Source organism: Taudactylus pleione, unplaced genomic scaffold (assembly GCF_031769625.1).
Source record: "Taudactylus pleione unplaced genomic scaffold, aTauple2 ptg001166l, whole genome shotgun sequence".
In the NCBI taxonomy this organism is placed as follows: Eukaryota; Metazoa; Chordata; class Amphibia; order Anura; family Myobatrachidae; genus Taudactylus; species Taudactylus pleione.
Window position 1 is genome coordinate 875695 of NW_028285567.1, and position 27099 is coordinate 902793.

General features: G+C 46.8%; 1 protein-coding gene across 1 annotated transcript in view; it reads left to right on the forward strand.

The window, feature by feature from the left end:
• HGFAC (HGF activator) overlaps positions 1-27099 on the forward strand; it is a 91635-nt gene that overhangs the window by 38135 nt on the left and 26401 nt on the right. Inside the window, exons 5-10 of the mRNA XM_088462232.1 lie at positions 8092-8214; positions 8360-8494; positions 9348-9458; positions 19991-20168; positions 23250-23335; positions 25564-25798. Of these exons, the coding sequence (XP_088318358.1) occupies positions 8092-8214; positions 8360-8494; positions 9348-9458; positions 19991-20168; positions 23250-23335; positions 25564-25798 (868 nt within the window). The remainder of the gene's footprint in view (positions 1-8091; positions 8215-8359; positions 8495-9347; positions 9459-19990; positions 20169-23249; positions 23336-25563; positions 25799-27099) is intronic.

Sequence of the window (27099 nt, forward strand, 5' to 3'; positions counted from 1 at the left end):
TTCAAGGAGAGAGGTTCAATAGTTGTGAAGAAGGGTTCAGGGCGCCCAAGAATGTCCAAGCGCCAGGACCATCTCCTAAAGTTGGTTCAGCTGCACGATCGGGGCACCACCAGTGCAGAGCTTGCTCAGGAATGGCAGCAGGCAGGTGTGAGTGCATCTGCATGCACAGTGAGGCGAAGACACAGGACGAAGACTTTTGGAGGATGGCCTGGTGTCAAGAAAGGCAGCAAAGAAGCCACTTCTCACAAGGAAAAGCATCAGGGACAGACTGATATTCTGCAAAAGGTACAGTGATTGAACTGCAGAGGACTGCAGTTAAGTTATTTTCTCTGATGAATCCCCTTTCAGATTGTTTGGGGCATCTGGAAAAACGCTTGTCCGGAGAAGGAAAGGTGAGCGCTACCATCAGACCTGTGTCATGACAACAGTAAAGCATCCTGAGACCATTCATGTGTGGGGTTGAATCTCAGCCAAGGGAGTGAGCTCACTCACAATTTTGCCTAATAACACAGCCATGAATAAAGAATAGTACCAAAACATCCTCCAAGAGCAACTTCTCCCAACCATCCAAGAACAGTTTGGTGATGAACAATGCCTTTTCCATTATGATGGACCACTTTGCCATAAGGCAAAAGTGATAACTAAGTGGCTCTGGGAGCAAAACATCGAAACTTTGGGTCCATGGCCAGGAAACTCTCCATACCTTGATCCCATTGAGAACTTGTGGTCAATACTCAAGAGGTGGGTGGACAAACAAAAACCCACAAATTATGACGAACTCCAAGCATTGATTAGGCAAGAATGGGCGGCCATCAGTCAGTATGTGGCCCAGAAGTTGATTGACAGCATGCCAGGGCGAATTGCAGAGGTCTTGAAAAAGAAGGGTCAACACTGCAAATATTGACTCTTTGCATAAACTTAATGTAATTGTCAATAAAAGCCTTTGACACTTAAGAAATGCTTGTAATTTTACTTCAGTATACCATAGTAACATCTGACAAAACTTTGTGAAAACCAACTTGTGTCATTCTCAAAACTTTTGGCCATGGCTGTACAGTAGTTAATTGGACCACCTGTAGGAAGCCCACGCAAACATGGAGAAAACATATAAAATCCACATAGACAGAGGTCTGGTTGAAATAAATCCCGCTGCTATAGTACTGCTAGCAATGCTAACCACTATGCCGTTCACCATACTGGGATTGATGTAGGACATGACACAATGAGAATGAACACACGTAAGCACCTACCATAGACTTGTGACTTCCTACCCAGAACATACTTACCTACCCTCCCGGAAGTGTCAGGGAGCCCCCCCGCACCCCCAGCAAAGTATCCACATCTCCAGCATCCCACCGACTTCCTACTGAAGTGTGCAGAATGAGGAGGTAAATGCCGTGACTCGCGGCTCCAAATGGAGGGGGCGGAGCTAAATTACATATAAATGCATCATTTAGCCCGCCCCCTCATCACGCTCCCACGATTCATGGCCTAATGACGTAGCAGGCCTGCCCCGCCCCCCTAAGCGGTCCCCAGTGTCTGCTCCCCGGACATCTTCTGGGGAGCAGATAAGTAAAGTCTATAAGAAAGACCCATAAATAACTAAAAATTCTTATAAGGGATGGACTGGGGCTGCATGATCACTCCCCACAGCATGTCATGAGCCATAGGAGCTGTTTGGCCAGGCTTTTGCCAGTAGTGCCGTTTTGGCCCTGTTTCTTATACTAAAGGGGCCCTTCAACCGAAAACAAATTTGTATTGAAATTAAAAACATACATTTTTATGGGCCTGATTCAGATTTGAGAATAGAGTAAGAAATAGCAAGTAACTGTGTACCTGGATAATACCATGTAGCAATCAGGGGTGTAGCGAGGGTGGTTCCAGTGGAGCATGAGCTCTGGGCGCCAAAATGGACAGAGGGCGCCATCCAGGGTTCTGGAAATCATGGGGCACTGCACAGTATGACGGCCACCTGTTAGCTTTATCTTGGTTTGTTTGCTCTATATCCTAAATAAGTTACAGATCTGAGATCCGTTTCTACATTTCATGCTCCCTCAAGCTGCCTATATTGTCTCCCCTCCAGCCCTCCCTCCTCTGATCATCTTCTGTCATCTCCCCTTTCCTGTCAGATTGATTACATTCACTTCTCACCTCTTTAATTGCCTCCCCTCTCTACCCTGTGATAGTCTCTTTGCCCCTGTCCAGGGACGAACCTAGGAATTTTATCACCCGGGGCAAGGCCATAATTTGGCGCCCCCTAAAAAAAATACAACATAGAGGAAGAAAATGGTGTGTGGTTTTGTGACACATTATGCCACACATTAATGACCCTTATAACACATTATGCCACACAGTAATGACTCTTACAACACATTCTGCCACAGTAATGCCCCTTGCAACATATTATGCCACAGTATTGCCCCTTACACATTAAGCCAAAGTAATGCCCCTTATACATTATGCCACAGTAATGCCCCTTACACATTATGCCACAGTAATGCCCCTTACACACTATGCCACAGTAATGCCCCTTATACATTTACACTATGCCACAGTAATGCCCCATATACATCATGCCACAGTAATGCCCCTTACACATTATGCCACAGTAATGCCCCTTACACATTATGCCACAGTAAGGCTCCTTACACATTATGCCACAGTAAGGCCCCTTACACATTATGCCACAGTAATGCCCCTTATAGATTTACACTATGCCACAGTAATGCCCCATATACAGTATGCCACAATAATGCCCCTTACACATTATGCCACAGTAAGGCCCCTTACACATTATGCCACAGTAAGGCCCCTTACACATTATGTCACAGTAAGACCTCTTTTACATTAAGCCACAGTAAGGCCCCATCTCCCATCTTTTAACTGCCAGGGCCGTGCGGTGGGTGGCATGGGACGGGGCACGGGAACTGTCAGTACTGCCATCATTGTAATGTGGCGCTGCTTGCGAACCAATTGGAGCTCACGGACCAGCAGCCTCTGCCAATTGGCTCCCGGTCTGCGAGCACTGATTGGCTTGCCACCGGCACGACATTAGACTGATTGTGTCTCTGTGCCTCTCAAGGCCGAGATGCGGTTCCAAACCTACAAGAGCAGCAACCTAGCCTCCCGGCACCCCCTCAAGGCCGGCACCCGGGTCACGTGCCCTGTTAGCCCCCCCCGCCCCTAGTTGCGGCCCTGCCCTGTCCACTCCTTTCTGGCTCTGTCACCACCCCTCTCTGAACGACTCCTTGCCCCTCCCCTCTCCTTTCTTATTGGCTTCTGTCACTACCTCTCTCCTCTCCTTTTGTTATTCGCTTCTGTCACTGCCCCTCTCTGATTAGCATTTCCCCTCCTCTCTCCTGTCTTATTTCCTTCTGTCATTACCCGTCTATTCTCCTTTTCTTATTTGCTTCTGTCACTGCCCCACTGATTGGCATTGCCCCTCCCCTCTCCTTTCTTATTGGCTTCTGTCACCTTACCGCTCTGATCGGCTCTTTCTTCTCCCCTGCCCTCTTTGATCCAGTCCCTCTTCTCTACTCAAATTTCAGATAATGCATCATTGAAGCATTTTGTACCCCCAATGGCACCTCCATGCCCCAGCGTGATACTGCCACTGTTTGCTGTGCTATCTCTTCACTTGAGTATTCCCCCGCAGGCTGGCCAAACCCCAATGGCACAGTTCAGTACAGGGGGGGGACGCTATGACATGCACTTTCTCCGGGCGCCATGGTTCCACGCTACTCCTCTGGTTGCAATGCAAGGGGTGTGAATACATACATTGTTTTTGCATGCAGGGTAAATACTGGCTGCTTTTGTATGTAGCCCACACATGCTGGACAGCTTTATTTTTACACTGCAATTTAGATTTTAGTTTGAACACCCCTCCCAAATCTAAATCTCTCTGCACATTTTAAATCTGCCCCACCTGCAGTGGAGCATGGTTTCACCAAGATACACCGTTACTTACTCTGGGCCTGATTCAGACCCGGTCGCAAGCGCTGAGCGCTTGCAACCGGGTCGATGGTGGCCCAGAGCGCATGTGCACGATGGAGCCGGCTCCGTCGTGCGCATGCGCGAAACCCGGAAAGCGGCGGGCAAGCCGTCGTTCCGGGTATCGCACCAAAGGGGCGGGCCGGGGGGGTGACTGCCCAGACGGAGGTGTTCCCATGAGAACGCCTACCGTCTGGGGGCGGCCCCACTGACATTATAAGTGGGAGAGCTTTTGGCTCTGTTAGAGCCGAAAGCTCTCTGGGGCTTGTGGCAATGAGACCCTACCACAAGGGTCTCGTCGCAAGCCCTATGGTTGCGATGGTCTTGACCATCGCGACCATCTTCCTGGCCGCTCGCTATAGCTGTGGGTGGTCACCCACAGCCATGCGAGTGGCCAGGAGGCCGTTCTAAAAAAAAAAAAAGACCGGCCCTGATTCAGAGCGAGCGCTCTGTCAGAACGACCGGCTCTGAATCAGGGCCTCTATTCCCAAATCTGAATAAGGCCCAATGGTTGTTGTTCTTATTTACATGTACATTAATTCATCATTGAACTAATCATTTATATTGCAAAGTAAGCATGCAGCATAGGGTTCATTCGGCTTCAACAGACGATAGGCTACAGTTTACATTTAGAGAACCGGAATCTTCTAGTCTCTGCATATCTTTTCCTAATTAACATCTTTACTAGTAATAACCATTTAGATATTCTGAAATACATTTCACCTTTACCTCCTTAATGAGTAGGCCTGACATCCTAAAAAATGAAAATAACTTTTGATTGACAACAGGCTGCATAGATCTTTTTTGAGGTGTCAAGAAGGGATGCAGTTATAATAATACCGACCATGGGATTCCGGTGCTCAGAATGCCGGCACCAGAATCCCGACACCTGGCAGAATCCTGGTGTCTGCATTCCAACCGCTGCCATCCCAACAGTAGCAGGGTTAGGGCGAGAGTTAGCGTTAGGGTTTAGGCACTAGAGGGAGTGTTAGGTTTAGGCACTAAGGGGGGAGGGTTAGGTTTAGGCACTAGAGGGAGGGGGAGGTTTAGGCAGGGGCGCCGAGAGGGGGGTTCGGGTACTAATTACCCGGGTACGGGCTTGCGGGAGGGGCCCAGCTGGGGCCTGGGTCCGGTGCTGCCCCCCCTTCCCTCTTACATCAAAGCAGCCCAGCACACGTTGCTGGGCTGCACTGGGAGACTGCTCGCGGCTGCTGAGTAGCAGCCACAGCAATCTCCTATGCCTGTGGGGAGAGCGATCACACTGATCGTGCCCTCCACTGGCTATGCGCCGGGCTGAGGGTCTCACAGCGCCCCCCCCTCCCCAGCATTTTTTCTCTCTAAGGGGGCATGGCCACGCCTCCCGTGATTGGCCACGCCCCCTTCTTCCACTGGGCCCCGCGCGGCTGTCGGCACCCCTGGGTTTTGGAACTAAGGGGGGAGGGATAGGTTTAGGCACTAGAGGGAGTGGAAGTTTTAGGTACTAAGGGGGGAGGGTTAGGTTTGGCACTAGAGGGAGGGTTAGGTTAGGCACTAAGAGGGGAGGGTTAGGTTTAGGGTGCGGGGCGGTTAGGTTTAGGCACCGGGGAGGGTAGGGTTAAGATACTGACCAACAGGTGTCGATATCCTAATCCTGTCGGAATGCCGGTGTCGGCATTCTGACCGTCGAGATCCCGAGCCCCGGCATCCCGTACCCAACCCGTCAAGAGTAGTGGCTTAATTCATGTTTATATGTGTGTGCTAATTGGCGGTGCTATGCAGAGTTGGATAGCAACACCAGCGGAACTGCAGATACACCAAATAGTCCAGAGGGCAGATGCACTAAGCCTTGGAGAGAGATAAAGTACCAACCAATCAGCTACTAAGTGTCATTTGTCAAGCACAGCCTGTAAACTGACAGTTAGGAGCTGATTGGTTGGTACTTTGTCACTCTCCAAGGCTTAGAGCATCTGCTTAACCAGGTGTCAGGCTTACTGAAGTGTATTAGTAGTTACTGGTATAGCTGTACTCACAATTACACACTTGTTAATCTTGATAGAGCGGAGCTTGAGCAGAACATACAGAGCATTAGCCGGTGATATATGGAGGTAGTGACAGGGATGCCAAGAGCCGGGCCGGGTGTGTGCTCCCCCATCTCCCCCCCGCACTGCGGGACGCTGCGGCCCGCGGGTGGGACAGCAGGACAGTCCCACAAAAATGGGGCTGTCCCGCTGAATGCGGGACAGTTAGGAGGTATGCATACAGGCTAATAAACAGTATAAGGCAGAAGGGTCTCTGGAGCTAAGTGTAACATGTCCGTGTCCCACAGTCTCTTCAGGGGCTGTTTGATACATGCCGGCACTAAGGTCGCATTTAACGTGCCCAGACCGCAATGCAAATGCAATTGTTGATAAATGGGCCTATAAATATCTGACTTCTGTGAGTTGTAGCTTAGCTGGCAGAGCCCTTATGATATCCTGTGTATGCAGAGGGTAGAGGAGAGAAAAAGGCACAAAATCAATAAAACTAAAATATACAGGGCCTAGGATATAAAAGGCACCAAATCAATAAATGATCTATCTATGTCATTTCCCATAATGCTCTCTAAATGCTCATAAAGCCAGGAGTCAATCACTAGCAGGAGTGTGCGAGGTTATCCATTCCTGACACCAATAAGGTCTCACTCTCTTATTGGTGTCAGTAGCCATCACTGTGTCTGGAGCTGACCAACATCGGCAAAATATCCAGCCGCTACCAACTTACTGTATATATCATCCTTTAGAAACATTTTTTTTCCCTTCAGAATGGCCAGAAATAAACATTCTTCTTGTTGTCTATATCGAGCGCCATTAATAATGACCGCTGTTGGACACATGGTACATGGGAATTTGCCAGTGAACCATTTCACAGAGGCCGGAGAGTTCTGTAAAACTAACCTGTCATTAATATTTTATTTATGTGCATTTGTGCATCTTTGTCTAAACATACCGTGGGGAGATAACGAGGAGCAGCAGAGAACGCAGGAGTGTGCCGACGGAGTTCAGTGAATCCCTAAAAACCCCTATGGCGCATGCATTACACACAGTTTACACACAGAGGCGCTGTTGCGAATTGTGACGCAGGGTATCAGAGGAGTCTTGAAAGGTGCTGTGTGTTCCTGTGCGATGACTGGGAGGTGGCTCCACAGATGCATGGATATGGTCTGTGTTAGGGTAGAGTGTTCCCGGCAGGACGATGAAAGTGTTTGCATTCTTAAACGAATAATCGTTCACTTTGGAAGCCATACTCGGGTGGAGAATCTGTACCTACCATAGTGTTGGCGCAATTTCCGATGGTGCAAGCGATGGTGGCATCTAAAGATGCACCCGGTGGTATTACAGCATCTACAAATGCTCAAGCTTGGCGTCTCGTGCCGGGTACACATTAGGCGATATGTCCCCAAAGTTTCTATAATATGTGAATTACTTCTGGGCAGGGTTGCATAAAAATCGGATTAAAAAAAAAAAAAAAAAAAAAAAAAAAAAACAAACGGATTTATTTGATTTAAATCAGATTTTTTTTGATTTAAAAAAAATAAATAAAAATTTTTAAGTAAACGTTTTAAAATGTATATGTTTAAAGGAAAAAATTTTTTTAATAAAATATCCTATTTAAATCAAATCCATATTTGATTTATTTATTTTTATTTATTTTTTTTAAATCCAATTTTATGCAACCCTGCTTCTGGGCTATTATCGGGCATTTTGGTTATTGTGGTCAGGGGATTACAACAGATCATCACAGTCATTCAGATTATCCTAATAGACCACAATCATATCAGAAGTGATATCGTCTAGTTGGCCCATACAGTGTGTTGTCACTTTTACACAGGAAATCATTGGGGGATTTCCTATTGCACGCTGCCATATTTCTGCAAATGCTTTATATTTCTGCAATAAACCTTTTAACTCCGCTCTAGATATACTGCAAGCTCCCAGTCAGGTAGCACCATGTGGAAGAGCTGTTTTTATTGTTTTCTAACATGAACAACAACATGATCTCTACTTAGCTCTGGTAACTGTATGTTGTATAAATTTTATTACCTTCTTTCTTGTATTATGATATAGTTTTTATTGTGCCCTATAGTTTTTCAAAATCACTGTGCCAAGAACCCCTGCCAAAATGGCGGCACCTGTATCAATGCACCGTTCAGAAACACTTATAGCTGTTGGTGCCCGGAGGAGTTCTCAGGACACGACTGCGAGATAGGTAAGTACTAAACGGTCTTACAATGGATATTTTCTACTTTCAAATTCACGCATAGGCTCCAGTAATTTAGTATACTGTACATTTGTAGATTACGTGGTACGGCAACGCTGTAATCTTGCATGGATGTTCCTTGTTCTTTGTTTAGCAAAGTGTTTCGATGAGGCCCATTACCAGCATTATGATGTTGGAGACACATGGACCAGAATTCACAAAGGGAGGGTGGAAACGTGTTCGTGTCAGAACAGCCAGATAGAGTGTCACAGCGGAGACAGATACACAGGTGATGTTTTTGTCTATGATCATGTAAGAAGATTCCTCTGTTTTGATTGATTGTCCCTTTATAGGTAGGTAGCACTGGTAGTGATCCTTCCCGTATATGACTATCTACCATTATTCACAGATGGTTAAGGGCAGTGGGTACCGCCATGAGGCACACAGTCGATGAATGATTGTCCACACAATGCCATAGGGCTTGTGATTTGAAATGTTACAAAGTACCATCAGGGTTTCATGCTCAACCAAGAAGTGTCCCGCACGGTGGCCAGGCCTGTCTGCAGTGCTTAACAAACCTAAAACACCCTTATGTGGCTTCTGTGGATACTTGGTGGAACTAACTCTTTGTACATCCAAGTTAAGGATTGCGTTATGGGATGCCGGCGGTCATAATACCGACATTGGCATCCCGACAGTCAAAATCTCGACGCCTGCATATAAGTACACTAACCTTCACCCTAACTCTAACCCTCCTTGCCCTCAGCCTAACTCTAACCTTCCCCTCCCGCAATCTAACCCTCCTTTCCTACAGCCTAACCCTATGTAGCCTAAACCTAACCCTCCCCCTAGTGCCTAACCCTAACCCCTACCCTAACTCAAAGCCTAATACTTACCGTCGGCATGTCAGCGGTCAGGATTCCAGCACCGGCCGACTACATCCCCAAGTCAATCCATCTAAGGTTGATTGTACTGCTTGTATACTATATAGCTGGTAATAGATAACTGAAGAGGCATCTACAGTACACAATGCATTATGTATGACTTTGCAAAGCAAGTTTCAGGTCCTACAACTAGATATAGTTTATCAATGTAGATGTTGGATAGACTATGCCGATAACATGGCGATATTGCATTTACAGTTTGCATTGTGAACCCGTGCCTTAATGGTGGAGCCTGTCGCCTGATGATCGCAACCGGGAAAACGGTGTGTGGGTGTAAGGAGGGATACGCTGGAAAACACTGCAATATTGGTAAGACAAGAACCACGGAAGGTTACATCATCTCTAGGATACAAGTTGTGGCTCTCAGTAAGGTGTGTTTTGTGGAGCGCGCAGAGGGGAACCCTATAATCTAATGAAATGTTAATGATGCTATGTGTGCGATTTATTTGGGATAGCAAAGTTCATGTTTAGAGGAGACCATAAACGGGCTTATGTAGTGTTGGACGTAAAATGGTTGCATCGTGCATTCAGAAAACGCAAAAAGCTAATATGGCGTATGATACAAAAGTTACATTTCCTCAAGAATGGTGTAGACCACAGGTTCTCAAACTTGATCTTCAGGACCCCAAACAGTGCATGTTTTCCAGGTCTCCCCACAGAATCACAAGTGAAATAATTAGCTCCACCTGTGGATCTTTTAAACTGTGTCAGTGAGTAATGAGGACACCTGTGCACCTGCTGGGTGACCTGCAAAACGTGACCTGTGTGGGGTCATGAGGACCGAGTTTGAGAACCACTGGTGTAGACACTTGCGGCTACTGCTGACCTCCTCTGGCAGACCACGCAGATAGTCCCGCTAGGAAAGGTATTGCAGGCAGTACCGTTTCCTCCACGACTGTGACAAAATTCAAACACAACATATTAGTAAAGCAGGCAGAGTAATATGTATCACAAAGATCATTACACAAGCATTTATTGCCTCAATAACGTGCGGTTACAGGCTCTAGCAGAATGCTACAGGAGGACATTATTAAAACAGCGACTTATTTCTGTCACCAACTACAGTTTGCGGGAAGGGGGGTGTACTTCCAAATTATTATTATCATCCTTTATTTATGTGGCACCACAAGGGTTCCACAGCGCCTAAAGCTGGCCACACATTTAAAGATTATCTACACAAATAGAAGATTTAAAGGAAAAGAGGTGAGTGCGCAAATAAGCAGCTGGTGCAAATGGTGTCAGAGGTGCCCTCCACCCTCCAGATATGGATGTGTGCAAAGAAAAAGCGAACACCACAGTTCCAGCGCTATAATCTATAGGATACTTATGATGATTAATAGGAGCAGTGTCCAACAATTCAAGGGTTTGTCCTTTTCTCAACAGGCAAAGATTCCATATAAAAGAGAAAAGTGCATATAGTGCAATACCATTTAATCACATATAAACAAAAAATAACATAAAAGAACACAGTGTCTAACTGATGATCAATATTAATATCGAAATAATATGTATATAAACATATTAGGGATCCCCAAACGGCTGGAGGACAACAATTACGGGATCATAGAAGAAGGCTGGCAGTAATCTGGTCTTTTTCATGCATATCAAATGCCGTGGTCCTGCGTAAATGCCAGGAATGGATTCACACCAGCGTCCTTTGTAGATCCGTAGCGTGTAGTCAGGTTGGGTCCATAAACAAGCAAAACCAACACGTTTTGACCCGTATCTAGGGTCTTTTTCAAGGTTAAAGTCAGAATGATCCTAGGCCCTCATTCAGAGCCGTACGCTCTGAGCAGAGCGCACGCTCTGAATGAGGGCCGCCCTCCATAAACATGGAGCGTACTCCTGGACGCTCGTATAGCTGTGGGTCACCACCCACAGCCTATACGAGCGCGCAGTTTGATGGCCGCGATGGTCTTGACCATCGCGACCATCGAAACTGCGAGCCGGAGCCTGCAGTTGAGGTTTTCAACCGCAAGGCCCGGAGTGATGTTGGCTCTATCAGAGCCAAAATCACTCCCACTGACATCACTAGTGATGTCAGTGGGCCGGCTTCTGACGGTAGGCGTTCCCATGGGAATGCCCCCGTCAGGGAGGCACGCCCCCAGCACGCCCGCCAAAGGGGGCGTGCTGTCAATCAACATCGACAGCACGCCCCCTTTGATCAGACACAACGAGCGAAGGAAAGTCCTACGCTCGTCGCGTCTGGCGCATGCGCACGACGGAGCTCCCTCCGTCGTGCGCATGCTCAGTGCAGACCATCGACCCACTTGCGAGCGGACAGCCGCTCGCGAGTGGGTCTGAATCAGGCCCCTAGTGCCTGTCTCAGTCCATTAAATACCTAGTCCAATCTGGATACACCGGACGCAGCTGGTCCATAGACAAAGAAAACTACAAATCCCATGACCCTTTGCTGCGTCCGGCCAATCTCCTATTGTAGAGAACAAGCATGTGACTCCTCCAATTCCGCTCAGCATATACATTGGAATAGTTCCTTTCCATACGGCATCACTTCCGGTATGTAACATATGTCCGGTGTATCCAGATTGGACTAGATATTTAATGGACTGAGACAGACACTAGGATCATTCTGACTTTAACCTTGAAATACTAGATACGGGTCAAAACGCGTTGGTTTTGCTTGTTTATGGACCCAACCTGACGACACGCTACGGATCTACAAAGGACGCTGGTGTGAATCCATTCCTGGCATTTACACAGGACCACGACATTTGATATGCATGATAAAGACCAGATTACTGCCAGCCTTCTTCTATGATCCCGTAATTGTTGTCCTCCAGCCGTTTGGGGATCCCTAATATGTTTATATACATATTATTTCGATATTAATATTGATCATCAGTTAGACACTGTGTTCTTTTATGTTATTTTTTGTTTATATGTGATTAAATGGTATTGCACTATATGCACTTTTCTCTTTTATATGGAATCTTTGCCTGTTGAGAAAAGGACAAACCCTTGAATTGTTGGACACTGCAAGACGCAGCTCCTATTAATCATCATAAGTATCCTATAGATTATAGCGCTGGAACTGTGGTATTCGCTTTTTCTTTGCACACATCTAAAGATTATCTGTCCAACCAGCCAACTAGTTGATTGGTTGGAATGAAAATCTGGTAACGTATGGGAGTAACTGATGATCAGCAATTTGCTCCTAAATGCCAGAAAACAGATGAAAATGGTCGTTCAGACAAGTTTGTTAAATGTTTGATCTAAACAATTTGTTCAAACAGTTTTTGTCCATTTTCCGGAGTTTGGGAGCAAATTGCTGATTGTCATTTACTTTCATCCCTTACCAGATTTTCATTCCAACCAATCAACTAGTTGGCTGGTTGGACAGATAATCTTTAAGGTGCCCACACATATACCGATGTGCTCACGATACGATTTTATGGCCAATTTCCTCATGAGCTTTCACGGGAGCTCCCTTGCCGTTGTGATCACGATTTGGAGTTAAAAATGTCCAATCTGACTAAAGATCTATCTTGCAGCCAATGCATTGTATCCCAGATTGGCTAATCTGCCCTACAGCACGGCAGATCAGAAGATGCGATATACGACGAGCGGGGACGCGCATCGGCATCGTGCTCGTGAGTATAAACTCACGATTTGTACTTTTTTTACCCGATTCGTCGTCACGATTCGTCGAAATCGGCCAAATCGTGTAAAATGTCGCTATGTGTGTGGGCAACTTCAGATGTGTGGCCAGCTTTACAAAGAAGATAAACAACTGAGCAAAGCAAGAAAACAGTGACTTACATAACACTCATATAAGCAGCACGGCGGCAGAAACCAAGGGTTAGGTGCCATTGTAGGGAGTATGGAGTAGATGATAGTGTAAGTAGGGGAAGAGGGCCCTGCCTGTGAGTGCTTACATTCTAAAGAGGAGGAGCAGACAGACAGGGGTGACACAGGAAGTGTAGACAGTCAGCATGGGGCAGTGGGTTAGGATGAGATGGAGGAATTGTAAGAATATACATTACGGTGCAGTTATAGCTACAGTAACACCGACACACTGTGTGACATTACGGGCAGGGCCGGCTCTAGCGCAAATTTTTTGGTAAGCAAGTATATTTTTTGGCCCCCCTCTATGCAGTGCCCCTTTTACAGTGCCACCGGTAGTGGTCCCCCCTGTGCAGTGCCCCTTGTGCCCCCAGTAGTATTCCCCTTATATAGTGCACCCAGTAGTAGTCCCCCTATGCAGTGCCCCCAGTAGTGACCCCCTATGCAGTGCTCCTTGTGCCCCCAGTAGTATTCCCCTTATATAGTGCCCCAGTAGTACTCCCCCCCCTATGCAGTGCCCCCAGTAGTGGTACCCACTATGCAGTGCCCTTTATGTAGTGGTCCCCTCCCTTGTAGTGCCCCTAGTAGTAATCCCCCCCTTGTAGTGCCCCCAGTAGTATTCCTCCCCCCTTGTAGTGCCCCCAGTAGTAATCTCCCCTTGTAGTGCTCCCAGTAGTAGCCCCCCCTTGTAGTGCCCCCATTAGTAGTCCCCCTTGTAGTGCCCCCAGTAGTAATCCCCCCCTTGTAGTGCCCCCAGTAGTAATCCTCCCCCTTGTAGTGCTCCCAGTAGTATTCCCTCCCTGTAGTGCCCCCAGTAGTATTACCCCCTGTAGTATTACCCCCTGTAGTGTCCCCAGTAGTAATCCCCCCCTAGTAATCACTCCCTTGTAGTGCCCCAGTAGTAATCCCCCCCTTGTAGAGCCCCCAGTAGTATTCCCCCCCTGTAGTGCCCCCAGTAGTATTACCCCCTGTAGTGTCCCCAGTAGTATTACCCCCTGTAGTGCCTCCAGTAGTAGTGCCCCCAGTAGTATTACCCCCTGTAGTGTCCCCAGTAGTATTACCCCCTGTAGTGTTCCCAGTAGTAATCCCCCCCTAGTAATCCCCCCTTGTAGTGCCCCCAGTAGAATTACCCCCTGTAGTGTCATAAGTAGTATTCCCCCCCTAGTAATCCCCCCTTGTAGTGCCCCCCAGTAGTATTCCCCCCCTAGTAATCCCCCCTTGTAGTGTCCCCGCTGTAGAGACATAATGAAAATTAAAAAAAAACCACTTACCTGGAATCCACTCCTGGTCCTGGTCCTGCCGCCGATATCAGCTCCTCCGTCCGCCGCTTTGCATTATGGGAGTGACGTCACGTCATGACGTCACTCCCATTACCCACTGCGGGAGCCGGAAGATGTCCGGCTCTGGCAGTGGGAGCAGCAGCCGATGAGAGTCTGTCTGACTCTCATCAGCTGCTAAAGCAAACACACAGCTGCCGGAGCTGGCGGATGTGTGTTTGTGCTTTGTAGCGCTATCCAGACTCCATCCGGTCAGTGATACACACGCGGTGCAGCTGTGTCACAGAGACACAGTCTGCACCGCGGCCCGCATGGTACGCAGCTGAGGCGCCCTTCACCATGTGGCGCCTTACGCAGCTGCGTACCATGCCTAACGGGAGAACCGGCCCTGATTATGGGTGTAGTAGTTATTACCGCTGGCTGCATGGTTCAAATCCCGTGTACTGACAGCTGGCATCCCGTTCATCTGTATTTCATACCGATTCCTATAAAAAAGTAGGACCCCATTTTTGTTTAAATGATCCCAACCCTACCCTTTATTTATATTTAATGTCTGAGTTTCCCCCTCCCACTCATTTCTTACCTGCTCCTCCGCCGCTGCTTCTTCCTATCCTCGTTTTTCGTTCTGCATCTGCTGAAATTCTTCTGTCTTTATTGTTGTCTTCCCTCTGGTCTGGGGCTGGTCTCTGGCTGGCCGGGGAGACGCTCCTGTTTTGCAGCGCCCGTCTTCCCGGGTGGGCATGATAGACGTCTGACTGCCCATGTCAGTCACTTTTTACTGTATCAGTGTCGCAGTCGAACATAAGATGTGGGGAGCAGATGACAGCCAGATCCGGGCAGACTGGTCGCGGGCATCCAGCACTATAGACAGGCTTAGACACCTTCTCATGTGCTATACTGACACCTGTCAGCTCGCTCATCCGTTTCCCAATCCCTACAGCCAGTGCGGCCAGTGTTAGTCACTGAGTCTGCACAGGCATTCCTACAGTAGGCCCAGGTCACCATATGCTGTCAGCAGCAGCGGGCCATATTAGCAGACACTATGGGGGTAAGGAGCAGCAGGGTGCAAATGAAGGTTAATCCACATGGCAGAGGACTTAACCAGGTAAGGCATTATTAACCATGTAGGAACAGGATAACACAGGGTTAACAGCAGGTACAGGTTACAAGGATTGTCCAGTTGCAGCCAGGAGCATTTGGGTCATGCAGTGGTGTGCCAAGTATATGTGCACTCACTGTACTACGCTGCAATGGTTGCAGTGGGATTCTTATTATAATGCTGCCCTGGTAACATTGTGCCTATGGGGTCACTAAGGAGGTTACTCAAAGGCATTTCCGTATAACGGACAGAGAGGAGAGAATATGCGGCAGGGTGGCATGCATGTGCAGATGGCAGAGGTAGGAGGTCGCGTCTCTGGCATGCCACTGGGTCCTAGTACCCAGCGGCTGTCTATCTTCAATACATAGGCAGCACAGAGTGCACCTCCTATAAATTGGGCCGCGGATCACTTTGGTCATCTGATTGGCAGCATTGGCCTGGTGATAGAGGGAGGACTGGGGCACCTCCAAGCTGGCTGGCCCAATGGGAACTGTCCTGTGTTCTGGGTGGCCCTATCCGCAAATGAATTATGACAGAAATGCTGCAGTACCAATATGGGTGTGGTCTGAAAAGACCCTATTGCAGATGTTGCCAAACTCACTACAGTCCAGGTTTTAAGATGCTTGAGCATTTTTGTACCTGGACTCAAGCATGGATAGCCAAAAATACCTGAACTGCAATTGCAGAGTTCAGGAAAACTCTGCCCTATTGCACAGAAATTAATACAGACAATAGTCAGCGGCGGACAGTAGCATAACTAGGGTTTTTGGAGCCCAGGGCAATTGAAAAAGGGCATCCCAACCCTCCAATAAAAAAAAATCTATGGGTGTGGAACCTTTTTTCTGCCAAGCACCATTTTGATATAAATAACATTATTCGCAGGCCTGGTGCAGGCCACACCCCCTCCATGTGATGTCACACACGGGCAAGGCCACAATCGCTAGTGATTACAAGGATGCTCCAGGCTGCACTGCTGCATAGATTCTGGCTGCATGGTTCCATTCTATGCACCCTGCTAGTCAGATGAGACTAGCTAGCAGAAAAAAGCTCAGAGTGCCAGATCAAATCATTCCAGGGACCTCATACAGTACATCCCCCAGGCCTAAGCTTCCCCATCCCCGCTCTAGATTGTTTTCCTCAGCTCTTCACAGAAGGAGAGAACATGGAACAAGGGTAGCCCATTAAAGACCATACCCTTTCCCCTCTTCCAAAAACATTTATCATGACACTGGGGGTAGTTTAAATCACACACCTGTAGAAATAGGGAGAATCATTTTTTTATTTTCTTTCTAAAATATATTTATTTTATAACGCTTACTATATTGCAAACCACTGTTTATTAATTTCTTCATACAAAACAACACAGGAAAAGAGCGCAAACATTGCATCAATAACAAACAAAATGCATTCTGGGTAAAATAGATCACATATATGCAAATTATCCTACCTATAATGCATTATGTTTTTAACAAATGATGCCATTGTTGCACTTTACCACATCACTCACTCGCTGTTATCACATTTTTTAAATGATCTTTAGGGGTAAATCCTATTAGCTGCGATTATCTCGCCCTTGCAAGTCATCGCTGCAATGGGCGCACTTTACAGCAGACCAGATTTGCAGAATTTTGCTCGCAGCCCTATAGGCCGATGCATTCGGGCTGGGGGCGGGCCACGAAGTACTGGTCCATTGCCAGCATTTTAATACCGTTGCAATGGCAACTAGCATCCTTCGCTCATAATAGGATTGATCCCAGTGGGCTCTATTTATTAACATTATTTTTACTAAAATAAAGTGAAAAAGGGTGTTTTCACACCCTTTTCACATTATTTTAGTTTCACCTGTAGTTATTACAGGGCAATTGGAGTAGAATTAGTAAAATTCTACTCCAACCCCCAGTATCACTTATTTTTAGTAAAGCAGATCGCATTTCCCATAATTGTAATGGGAAATGTGATCTGTGTGCAAGTTACTAAAAATAAATTGTAAAAAAATACCGGGGGAAGCCCTGTGATAATAACGCCACCTGGAGGTGGCGTTATCCAGGGTCTCCCCCGGTTACCGGGCTCCCACTCTGCTCTAACGGGGAGAGCAGAGGCGGGAGCCGGTACCAGTAATCAGCTATGTGGTCTAAAGAGACCGCAAGCTGATTGTTGTAAAAAAAAGAAAAAAAAAATTAAACATTTTTTTTTTTACTTACCTGAATCCAGGAACCGGTGATCGGGCCTCCGGTGATGGCTCCTCTCCGGTCAGCTGGTCTCCCATAGTACACTGGGGCCCGGTCATCAGGTGATCGGGTCCCAGTGCAGTATGGGAGATCACCTGATCGGGAGGCCCGGAGAAGATCACCGGAGGCCAGGAGGATGCAGGTAAGTGTAATGAAGGGAGGGGGGGTCGCGGGGGTCTGCGATCGCGGGGGGCGGGGCTTAGCACCGGGGGCGGGCTTAGCGGCGGTGGGGGGTAGTAGCGGTGGTCGGTCGGCACATGCGCGAGCTCTTAGTCGCTGTATTTTTTCCGAAAATACCGCGACTAGAGCGCGGATGGTATCCGCAGGGACAGAGCTTTATCGCAAGCTCTGTCCCTGCAAGGGATTTATAGTAAATCCCTGTGATATTTCCTGAATTTGCAATGCGAATTCACTCGGTAATATCACACTACAATCCGCATTCAATATGTGGATTGTAGTAAATAGAGCCCTAAAAGCTTTCTTTTAATTGTTGCTAAAACAGAAAGGAATAATACTACAAATAATAATAATAATAATACGATAAAGCCCCACAGGATTAAATGATAATGCGTTCATTCAAAAATTGCCTTTTAATTAGTGCATCGGCCGGCTAGCGGAGCTCATGCATGCGTCTGTCAGTGTAAGCGCAGGAAAAGCACATTGGCTCACCTGCTCTAGTGCACTGTCCTCCTGCAAGACCCCCACAAACAGGCGCTGGCTCCCCCATGTTATGTAGGTAATTATGCCTAATGAGAGCTATAGGAGGGGTTGCACCAATCATCCCACAGAACTGATGAGGTCATGTTGCTGTACATCATCATCCTAATCATCCTGATGTATTTGTACCTTTCCTGGTAGCTGATGCAAATTGTTGCCTTCTTTTGTGCATCCACATAGGTTTGTATTGGGCATATTTGCGTCAACAAGTCTTTACTGGACATTGGCTACGTGAGAACGCCCCCTTGCTACCCATGAGCCTCTCATAGCCACACTTGCGTACTGAGCATACGCAGCGGGAATTCACAAATGATACACTGGTATACAGGTTTACGTTCAACTCCGCAATCCGCACCAGCCCCAGTATGAGGATGGGATGACAAACAATGTGACAGTAACTATGCAAGGCAGAGCTGGTGCAGATAATGCCAGAACTTTGGTTACTGGAGACAGTGGGCCTGATTCACTACAGATCGCAATACTGCGTACTCACGCAGTTCAACCGCGACAGCCAGCCAATCCACTGCGATCGCAATGCAAACTCAGCACTACATAAGGACGCTCACTTTACCATACGCACATCCGTAATACTTAGCAGAATGGCAAATCCATCGGTACAATCGAGTGCCATCAGACCCATACGCACACGTGCACAAGCCCTGACCTTACTCAGACATTGCTAACAGCCACACACGCTATGAGGCCTGAAGCTGCGTATGGCTTCCCAGTGACTCATTTATGCACGCCCCTGAAACGGTGCGTGAAATCAGTGGTACACCTGTATTTCTCTGACCACCCCACCCATCACCAACCACAAACGGCACTTACTGTCAATCACTCTGCGTAGCCACTGCGATCACAGTCCCAATCGCAGTGGCTAGTTCGCGCACGTGCACTGCGATGTATACGCATGCAACAATTGGCCAATTGCGTGCGTTTTAGCAACTGCGGTCCAAGCTGACTCAGGATCAGTACTTAGAATAGGTCATTTGGATGGCACCAGTTGTTTGGGCGAGTGGGGATGGTGCCAGTAGTTTTAGGTGATATATGTTATTTATACATAAATGTAGATGCATAAATGTTAAATAAATGTGTTTTATGATATAAATATTATGATATTTGAGAGAAAGTTAATAAAAAAACAAAACAACAAAAAAAACAATATCTAAACAAATGATGCTTTACATAAATAGACCAAAAATGGTGACACGCCAGATTAGATCTAATTTCGAGGGTCTTGATAACCCTTGAATTAGTGAATGAGCCAAAGTTAAACTGTCAGACTCTGTTCCTCCAGCGGCTTCTCATGTAGCTGCCAGTTAGCCGCCCGGCTCTGCGAGCATTGTTCTGCCCAGGACAGAGATATTAAAGAATTCCAATCATTTAATTTGTGGCCTGACTTTCAAGCTTTTTGAAGCGCCTGCCAGATCTTCAGCCGCAGATGACTTGCACGATGGAGACTGTGGTTAACAACACACTGCGGGGATAATTCAGTAAGAGATGGCCGAGGGACAACTTAATTTTATCCCCCAGTTCCTTGCAGATCATTTCTTTCGGAAATTGTTCTTCTAGGTTATAATTAGCAGCAGGGAGCCGCCATATGCTGTATGTATATATACCCCTTAATTAAAATATAACTCAGTTTTTCAACCAGCTGTTATGAAGGCTATAAAAACGGAACACTTATTTCTAACCATTGTCTGATTTGTGTTTTAGTTGCCCGGCAGAAATGTTTCAACTACGAAAACGCAACAGAATACAGAGGCGTCATGAAGAGGAGTCAGTCCAGCCATAGTTGCCTTAGGTGGAATTCTGACATCCTCCACGATGAGATGAACATCTACACCGTGACCGATTTTATCCTCAAAGGTTTAGGAACCCATCCATACTGCAGGTGGAAGCGCCTAGAATGATCTGTTCAGAGGATGACAGCTATACAGCAATGGGGCTCATAGTATAACAGTGTTAGGACACAGTGGCGGCTCCAGAGGAGGGGCTGTGGCACAATCCGAAATTCAAATAGGAGAGCCACGCCAACTGCCCCTCCAAACATCGCTGGACGGGACTCACTGGTAGTTGGTGTGGCTCCCCGGTAGTTGGTGTGGCTCCCCTATTTGAATTTTGGACCGTGCTGCAGCCCCACCTCTGGTAGAACGTAGATCTTAAGAGTCTGCCTAAGGCTGGTGCCTATTGAGGTCAATGCTCTTGTAATACTTTCACAAACAGATGGGAATTAACAATTAAACAAGGCAGTCATCGATGTACGTTTATATAACGCCAGCATTTCCCATTGCGCTTATGTTATATATTGCTCATCTGCCACCCTGCATTGGGTTCTAGCAAGATTCTCTTTGCTTCATCCTCAGCTACGTCTTCCCTTTATAATTCTTGCAGGCTAAGGCTATCTGACTGTAGGATCTGTCTAATATCAATATTTGGGATAAATTAATCATGGGTGGCGAAACTAAACACCCTTGTCCGGACAGTCACTGCAAATAGGAGCCTGTTCCGGCGAAGAGGTTGCCGGGGAGAGATCAGAAGATCCCTTTCGAACGACATCCTTACCATAGAGTTAGAAGGGCTAATGACCAATTGGCTCACAAGGTCGTGCTACTGTAAATGAGCTATATTATCTCTTGAAAGTTAGTCTCGGAGGTGCTTTTGCTACTTGCGTTTTTGGGGACTCGCTTACAAAGTTATAGGAATTTACAGTTGCATGAAGATTAATCAACATCTGATGACCACCAGATGGATAAAGTGAAGAAGTTTCCCAAAGCAACCAATTAGCTCCCGTCATTTATGAGTATCTATCAAGTCTTTGAGTTGACACATACCTCTTTAATGCCAAACTTTTAACCCGTGTTATTGCCAGGGCAACCTGGGTCCAAGTTTGGTGTGAAAGGGTCAACCCAGGTTGTGTTACCCGGGAATCCGATCCTGGTAGGCTACCTGGGTGAAACAGCAACAACCCAGGTAGTCTACTGTGTGAACGTTGCGACCTGGATTATTTGACTCAGGTCACAGTAAAAGGACAAGAGAGACGGAACAGCGGCGAGATTATGTCATTTTTAAGCACTGGTAGATCAGGCAGACTGCAGTGTGCTTGCTAGAGTCGGCTAAGACAGATTTGCCAACCGTCAGTAAAAAAACGCCAATTTTTACTTGTCAGTTAGGAAAAAGTAGTGGTCAGTAAAAAATATATATGCTAGTTTACGGCATTATACATATACACACGCAGTATATATTTAATTTCAGTCCTTTTTATAGTTGAATCTACAGTTTTGGCATCTGTTCAACTGTCTGTTGGTGGCCCAAGGGCTAAGGCCACCCTCAGTGACGCAATGAAGCAGGTGAGCGGCAGAGCAATGACCAAAATGAATGTGCACTATTTTAAGCCTTGGATTTTATCTGTTGTAATGCGCTGCATTTTCACATTATACAAAGCAAAGGCTCATAGACGGTATATCAAACTTCGGGAGCTTTAGCCACAAGGACGATAGTAAAATGACATATACTATAACCTCTGCCTTTTCTGTACCTATTCTCAGTGCTACTGTAACATATACTATAAATTGCTTTATTCAAGCTCATAGTACAGTATATAATGTAGCATATATTCCACTACCAGCAATAGCCAGAAGGTGGCAGTATCCATCAGCGTAGTGTTCACAAGTGTAGAACTGTTATAGAGTACACTGTTTAAAACATGGAAATTCAGAGCATGGGCGGTAAATAATTATGTGCATGTATTCATTCAGTCAGTTTAATTATGTTAATGTAACCCTCATAATTTGGCCCTATGGTGCTGCCCTGTTGGCCAGTGTGGGAGAAAGCTGTCAAGTTTAGTTTTTAAAGCCGGTTTTTATTAGAATTCTTTATTGACACCAGCTGATCATGTGCTGAAGTTTTAATGAGCCTCACGATTTAAATAACAGATTTATACCAGAATTCCATCCCTTAAAGGAGATGCACGTAAATGGCCTTTGCCCTTCGTTTTCATCCCATTTGTACCTTCTCATAATGAACAATCTGCAAAACAAAGAGCCTGATTCTGAATTAGACGCATCAGCGATGTCAGACGCAGTGGAGCAATTTATTTTCTTCTGCACGTGGATCTAAGCCGCACTGCGCTTGCGTCCAGATACAGTGTGCGCACGCAGTCACCGTTACGACTGAGGCGCACGGGAAATGCACAGTTTCAAAAAAGCTTTGTAGATTTATTGGACATTCATGGGCCGTGACAGGGAGGTGGCTAAGGGGACGCACAGAGATGCTCCGTCTTATGGGTGCGTTGTGGGAGTGTCGCGTGTGTGTCGCTGATAATAGCTAGTGCAAGTTATGATGCTGCGACCGATGATGCACCTAAAGACGCAGCAAGCGGTATTTCATCGCATGCGGACGCTAAAAATGGGCGTCTCCGTCCACGCGCATTCAGGGGAACAAATGTACTCCAGGGAAGGTCTTTGTAGCACAGGAAAGGACTAGATCAGCCCTGCCATTCCCCTTGCGTAACAGGGGTGTGACCTTGCTTCACAGGGGCGTGGCTAAATCTCTGGGGGGCTTGGCCTAGCGGCACGCCACCACCTCTCAATATTCTGACCAAACAGAGCACCAGGAGGCATAGTTGCTCAGCCAGGCTTTCAGACTGGACCGTCCCATCAGGCCATGGGCCCTTCTGGCATTTGTTATCTCTTTCAGATTATGCTGATAACTAGTTGAACCAATATTAAACAGAATCTAATACACAATCCTCTAAAACAGAATACACTTGCAATTGTATTGATTGTTGTAATAACGTTAAGTGCAAGCTATTGTTCTCTGTTGTTTCTGAGTGTTTTAATGCGGTGCCATTCAGTAGGGTTACAGTCAGGAAGTCTGATGTGCACAGAAAACTATCCCCCTCCCCCCACCCAACAATTTATCTCAAATATATTCGGTCCTGATAAGATTTTATATTTATAATTGACATTTATAGGAGCCCAGACAATGATGAATTTCCTTGGTGTTATGTGATAAAGGATACCTACGTGTCTTGGGAGCATTGCCCCATATCGCAGTGTGGTAAGTACTCAGTCTTTTTCCTTAGCTTTGCTTTGTAAACTGAAGTTTTTGTTATATTAAGTGGCGATACAGCCCGCTATTATACACTATTTACATACAGTATATGCGTTTCTATATCATATGTGCCAACCTGATACCTCGTCACTATGATAGCAAGTTCTCCTTTTCCCAATTCTATTTCAATTGTCGTTTCCTGGGATGAGTGAATTACCTGGAGTTAAAAAGCATTTTATGCTGCAATTAAGTTAATTAGCCCAGGTTATTGGAGTTTGGAAGGAAGTGAGAAAACCAGAAGCAGACAATTACCACAATATGAAAAAGTCATATTAATGAAGGCTTAGCTGCCCAATATTTAGTCTTCTGTGTCTAAAATAAGTGACCATAATGGGTGCATTTAATAAGCGCTCCTCTGCATGTTTAACCCCGAAATTTAAAATGGCAATCATGATAAAAGCAAAACACAGCATGGGCTTAATTATAGCTGGATTGTGCTTATCCTTGCTAGGATGTGGCATAGGCATCCATTGTGCTCCTGCATTGAGCAGCCCCAGAACCAGAGTCATAACTAGGTATCTGAAGGCCCCATAGCAAAAGCTTGTAAGGGCCCTTATGTACCACCCAATGGTGAAAAATGTATATAATACCACTTTTACACCTAAATTCCGGGTCTGACCCGGAGTTGGAACAGGGTTCCAATCCGGATCAGACCTGGAATTTAGTCGGCACCGACCCAGTATATTCCCGAGTCGGCGCCGTTCACAGCGGAGCCAGGTCTGCATAGACCCGGTTTTTCCGGAGTTGAAGTGGACGTTTGGAGATGACGTCATCTCCAACCGCCACTGAAGCCGGACTAATCAGCCGGCATGCGGCGCGCTCCAGGTCATCTTGACCCGGAGCGCACCGTTCACACTGCAGGGTTTCACGGGTTACTCCCATGTTAAACCCTGCAAGTTACCTGGGTTGGATTGCTGGGTCAGACGACCCGGCGATCCGACCCTCTCCCCTTTTACACCAAGGAGCTACCCGGGTTAACCCTGCAATAACCCGGGTTTTAGCTCCGGTGTAAAAGGGGTATTACATATGTAACTTTGACAAGGAAGATGGGCCCCATGGCAGCTGCACCCCTTGCACCTATGGTAGTCATGCCCAGACCAGTATGTCCCTGACGATGGTCTCACAGTGCTAGCCAGTGGAAAACTTTGCTGCCCGTTGAAATTCCATAGGGCATGCTCAGAAAGGACCCAAAGTGATGCCTTTTCAATGAGGGCAATTACCCCAATTGCCTACGCCGGCAATCCTAGAATTTTGACAGTATCTTGTGATCACCAACATCACAGGTGTTTCCTCGCACCCAATAGAGGCGTGTGGTTGGGCTGCCATAATTAGCGGTGATGTATGCAGTTGCACCTCGCTGCTAACTGTATACATTTTATACCCCTTTTACACAAGAACATAATCCTGGGTTATTGCTGGGTCTACCCGGGTCGCAGCTCAGTGTAAAAGGGTCCCTGAAAAATATCCCGGGTGAAGAGATCCAGCAACCCAACCCAGGTAGCTACCAGGGTAGGACCCTAGATGGACCTGGGAAATGGTGCTGTGTAAACGGCGCAACCCGGGTTAACCAACCTGGGTCATGCCTAAAATGAGCTGATTGGTGGTTGTGGAGCAGTCACCTCCCACTTGTTATGACCTCACAAGTTTAGCAGGGCAGGCCCAGGTTCAGTGTGAATGGGGCTGACTTGAGAATAACCCAGATCGATGGTGCTGTGCAAACGGGGTCTGACCTGGGTTGGAACTATGTCTGAAAACCCAGGTCAGACCCGGATTTTATTGGAAAAGAGGTATTAGTGATGTGCTAGCAGGGTGGCATATTGACAATGGTATTCTCAGCAATAGAGAAAGCTGAGCACTACTAACCCTGGGTTTAGAAATAATCTATGACATGACTATAGTATTTTCAAAATGCATAACTTTATTTAGTTAACTATTAATGGATTGATCAGAATGTACTGCTGTAATATTATGCTCTCCCCCTTGCCCCCCCCCCCCCCACCTGGTCTTCTCCATTTTACTGTTTATACCACCAAACTTTCAGTAAAATTGAAACAAAAATTATTGATGAGTTGTTTGGAAAGTGGGGGTTGAATATTAGAGAAACTGCATAAATGTCCCTGTAGCAGAATAAAATCCCAAAGTTCATCAGAATTTCAATGCTTGGTATTCTCTAGCTGGTACTGCCAGGAGGATAATACAACAGGAGGAAGCATTCGCTGCCCCGAAACCAAAGTGCGGGAAAAAACATGAGAAACGCGTTTCGGTGAAAGGACGAGTGGCAGGTGGTCGTTCAGCACTGCCGGGATCTCACCCCTGGATCGCAGCAATATATATCGGGAATGACTTCTGCTCCGGCAGCCTCATATTGCCTTGTTGGGTGGTCTCCGCCGCACACTGCTTTGCTCACAGGTACATCTAACGTTTTGTATTTTGATGCAGTTCTAAAGCAACGTAATACACTATACAACTATCAGGCCGATCAGGTAATAATGGGGATATATGGCCGATTTTTCTGTAGTGTGAACACTCGTTTTCTATTATCCAATCATGCAAACTTGCCAAAAAATGTCGGCTACAAGTCCTGATATTTGTGTAGTGTGTGGGCATTCACGATAATCTGACTCTATTCCCTCCTATTTGTTATGTTTAATTCATCATCCTTGTAGTCTGACACAAGCAAATTATCCATCCATGCACCAGCAAATGACAGATTGTTCATTAAGTTTGTTTAGCGTGTACTGTAGTGCCGATATCGGGACATTCCACTGGCAGAAGAAACTCCCTGTCCTCTTCACTGGACCCCCTCCCATCCCCACCATCTCGTGCCCTGACCATACAATTGCACACTTTACAATTACACACTCGCCTTTACTCTCGACTCTTTTGCCCTGGCCGTAACTCTCAGACATCGTCGCTCTGCACCCCAACCCTGGCACTTTACACTCGCTACCTTCAGAAAAGCTGAATGGTACTGGAGGAAATTACACGCTCACACAGACTACCTCCAAGTCAATCTCATGCTCTCTTCCTACAGCTCCACCCTAACTCTTCACTTCAAATCTTTTATCTTCTCTTAATGCTCTGACCCAAGTTGTATCTTTGCTACTTTCAACTCCCTCCTCCACCCCACCGCTCCTCCCCTTCCCTCATACCTTTCTGCACGTGACTTCGCCACCCACTTTATTACCGAAATGAAACCATCCATGATGCCATCTCCTCCACCCCTGCCATTGTCATCAAACTAACCACAAAGGACAAAATCCACATACTCCTCTCTCTATCTACCCCAGCACCTGCCCTTGAGATCCCATTCCCCCTTACATGCTCTCCTTTGGCTCTCTTCCCTCATGGTTAGGACTAGACTATAGAGCGCAGATGGACCTGTGACATCACACCCACGTGACCCGGCCTGAAAGGGGAAGGGGCAGGGATGCTAACGGGGGACCAAAAGTGTCCCCTCGCGGGCTCGCTGCGCTCGCCACGCTTCGGGCGATATAATATTTATTCCCCCTCTATGCCCTAGTGGATGGTAACGCAGGAGCGGTCACGTGGTGGATACGTCACAGAGGTCCTTTCTCCAACTAGGAAATAGCAGCAACCCTCCCCTCATCCTTCAATCACACCATTGTCATGTCCATACTTAAGAAATCCTCTCTCACACCCCTGACTCTCTCTCCAGCTACCACCCTACCTCTCTCCTCCTCTACGAC